Consider the following 3,097-nt stretch of genomic DNA (forward strand, 5'->3'; position numbering starts at 1 on the left):
CGGCCATTCATTGTGGGCCAGGCCGCCCCAGCCGAACGCCGAGCGAGCGCACGCCGCTGCGGAAAGCAGCGAAACAGCCCCGCCCTCTGGCCCCGCCCCTTAGGCCAGTTTAGCTGCGTTCTGAGCGCTTCGCTTCTCACCGGCCTTTTCTTTCAAGGGCTTCAATTCTGTAGGTTGTCCAGTTCGAATCCCAACTCCGCCATATTCTAGTTCGGGAACTATGGGGGAAGTCGTTCTGCCTCTGCGAATTTTAGTTTCCTGTAAAAATGAAAATGACTTATGGTGCTAGGCATTGTTTTAGGCTTTTTGGAAATAAGCTAGTTGCACGGAGACGAAACCTGCTCAAGATCACACAGTGATGGCAGATGCCAAGATTTAAACTTAGGTTCAAGAGGTCAGTAAAGGACTTTTAGGATGCTTACCCAATGCCAAGTTCCGTTAGCATTTTCCACTAACCCACGACTCGTAACTATGGAGAAACTAAAGAAGAGATAAGAAAAAGTAGCGAGGGCTGACTCAGTGGTTAAGAACATGTACTGCTCTCGCAGAGGACCAGAGTTCAATTCCCAGAATCCAAGTGGGGCAGCCCGCAACCTTTGTGTGTAACTCCGTCTCTAAGGTATCAGATACTTCCGGCCTCCTTAGCTACCAGCACGCAGGCCACATAAACACACAGACACATATAATAAAATTTGGGGGCTGGAGAGATGGCTCCTCGCTTAAGGAGCACTGGCTGCTCTTGCAGAGGACCAAGGTTTGGCTCTCAGCACTCACCTGGGGGCTACCAACTGTAACTCCAGTTCCAGAAGAATGTGACACCCCCCCCTTTTGTTCACCGTGGGTTTTTTGTTTTTGTTTTTTTTTTGTCTGAGACAGGGGCTCCCTGTAGCCCCAGCTGTCCTGAAACTCACTATGTAGCCCAGGGTGGCTTTGAACTCCGAGTGCTGGGATTAAAGGCGTGCGCCACCACGCCCGGCTCTCTGTGGGTATTGTGTGTACTCATACAAATAAAAATAACTTAAAAAATAAAATCTTTTTTAAAAAAGCAATTAGTCAGATGCCGGGGGTGGTGGTGCACGCCTTTAATCCCAGCACTTGGGAGGCAAATGGATCTTTGTAAATTCGAGGCCAGCCTGGTCTACATACATAGCGAGTTCCAGGCCAGCTGGGGCTCACAGGGAGACTTTGTCTCACTCACAAAGGTCAAAAAAAAAAAAAGCAATTAGTCGGTCCCGCAGGAAACTTGCAGAGTTGGATGTCAATCTGGGCTACAAAGTGAAGTCCAGGACAGCTAAGTGAAATGAAACTCTCTTCTAGAAACAAAGAACAAGCATCGAGGACTAACCACCCGCGGCGTTCAATACGCTAGGCCAGAACCCGCAGAGCGTTTCCTGTCTGAGTGGCTGCTTTGCACACTTTCCAGGCATTCGGTTGTTTAATTTGTGGCCTTTCCTGGAAGTTAAGGTTCTTATTTAACAGGTAAGAAAAGCGAGGTCCGCTAGTTTAAGTAACTTGCCCGGAGTATGTGGTATGACTGAGAGTGAAAGCCTGCAAATCCTATTCCAGAGCCCGAGTTACTCCTGCCAAGCGCACAGGAGAGGATCTACAGGCATGAAATTTTCTGAACTGTAGTGAACCGAGATCGACTGAAAATTTCTACAGTGTACTCAGCTGGCTTCCTTTCCGCGATGAATCTTGATCCTGGTCGCCCACCGTGAGTAAGTTCATAAGTGGGCAGCTGCTGTCACGTGATCTACCCTCCCTCTGTGCCAAGATGGCGGCGCCCAAGTCCTGAGACGGGAAACGTGCACCAGATTGGATCCTCGGTGCAGGGAGGAGAGGAGCAGGGGCCCAGGTGATGCCGGGAGGGATCTAGGCGGGCCGGTGGGCGGGCTTTCGGTTTTCCCGGGGACAGTGCCCTGGGAAACGTGAGGGGCCGGCTTAGCGAGATCGCTAAATTCTTCCCTTAACGGTGCGCAGGCCACCCCCAGAATACAGCTTTCTCACCTCTCTATGCCCTCCTCCTCCCTCCCCCAGGCAGGCGTGCGGGTCTAGGGGCTCGCATGTCCCACGGGAGACTGTCGGTCCTGTGTCGAGGCCTCCCTCTCCCACGCCGCCTCTGCAGAGCCTGGTTTACGGACTGGAAGCCCCGGGGGCCGCCGACTCCCGCAGCGATGGAGAACGGCTCTGACTCCAGGCCTTGCGGAGAAGGGGGCGCTCCAGCGGCCCAGAAGGCGACCATCACCGAGGGCGCCGCCAGGATCGCCTTCCCCAGTGCCAACGAGGTTTTCTACAACCCGGTGCAGGAGTTCAACCGCGACCTGACGTGAGCAAGGGTCAGGGGTCAGCATAGCGGAGAAAAGTGGGTTAATGAGTGGAGGATATTACCGGGATATAAATCTGGGCTGCCCGCCGCTGTAAAGCCAGAGAGGAGAGTTGCTTCGAGGGAGTGAGTCAGTTTAAATCAAAGACCGGAATCTTGAAAGGTGAACCGGCTTAACCAAAGCTCCTTCTGCGGGGCTCAGTTCCACATGGGATTTTAATAGGGAGGGACAGGATTGTATACACCGTGTAGGGTCCTCGGCATCCGGGACATGTGGCTCCTTTTTCCCCCTCTTTTCTTGAACCTGGCTGTGGACTTGGAACTCCCAGAGCTAGTTGCTTTAGCTGTTTACACAGACTTTCCATTTACTTTTCTGCAAATCAGATTTCACATCAGTTTACATGCTTTGTGTAGGTTGATGAGGGCATGCCTTGCTAAGGTCACCATCATATTGTCTGGGTTTAATGAATCTAAAGAGTGAGCAGTTAACATTTTAACCCTTGAGGTGGGATTTCTCTTTATAATTTGTAATTTGGGACAAAGGGGAGGGCTTATGGATTAGGGAGGGGGGCCATAAGCTTTTTTTTTGATTTATTTATTTTTATTTTATTTATTGTTTTTATTTTATGTGTATGCGTGTATTGCCTGCATGTAGGTAAGTGCACCTGTGTCATGCAATGGCTGTGGAAGACAGAAGAGGCTGTCGGATCCCCTGAAATTGGAGTTATAGACAGTTGTCAGCTGCCATATGGGTACTGGGATTCGACCCCGGGC

At 51.1% G+C, this 3,097-nt stretch overlaps 2 protein-coding genes across 5 annotated transcripts in view; one reads left to right on the top strand and one right to left on the bottom strand.

Annotated features, from left to right (window-relative positions):
- The window catches only part of Nacc1 (nucleus accumbens associated 1), a 22,242-nt gene extending 20,110 nt beyond the window's left edge, over positions 1–2,132 (bottom strand). Inside the window, exons 1-2 of one of the 2 annotated variants that reach the window (XM_029557371.1) lie at positions 2,008–2,132; positions 141–258 (exon numbers count right to left, since the gene is read on the bottom strand). The gene's annotated coding sequence lies outside the window, so the exon portion shown is untranslated. Of the gene's footprint in view, positions 1–140; positions 259–2,007 lie in introns of those variants that run through there. The other variant, XM_017794947.2, reaches the window with a different exon arrangement.
- Trmt1 (tRNA methyltransferase 1) overlaps positions 1,717–3,097 on the top strand; it is a 12,511-nt gene continuing 11,130 nt past the window's right edge. The window contains exons 1-2 of one of the 3 annotated variants that reach the window (XM_008855445.3): positions 1,717–1,855; positions 2,126–2,326. In XM_008855445.3, the coding sequence (XP_008853667.1) occupies positions 2,175–2,326 (152 nt within the window). In that variant the 5' untranslated portion in view covers positions 1,717–1,855; positions 2,126–2,174. Of the gene's footprint in view, positions 1,856–1,955; positions 1,973–2,041; positions 2,327–3,097 lie in introns of those variants that run through there. The other 2 variants (XM_029557368.1, XM_017794946.2) reach the window with 2 other exon arrangements.

Source organism: Nannospalax galili, unplaced genomic scaffold (genome assembly GCF_000622305.1).
Source record: "Nannospalax galili isolate Female #2095 unplaced genomic scaffold, S.galili_v1.0 scaffold47, whole genome shotgun sequence".
Lineage (NCBI taxonomy): Eukaryota > Metazoa > Chordata > Mammalia > Rodentia > Spalacidae > Nannospalax > Nannospalax galili.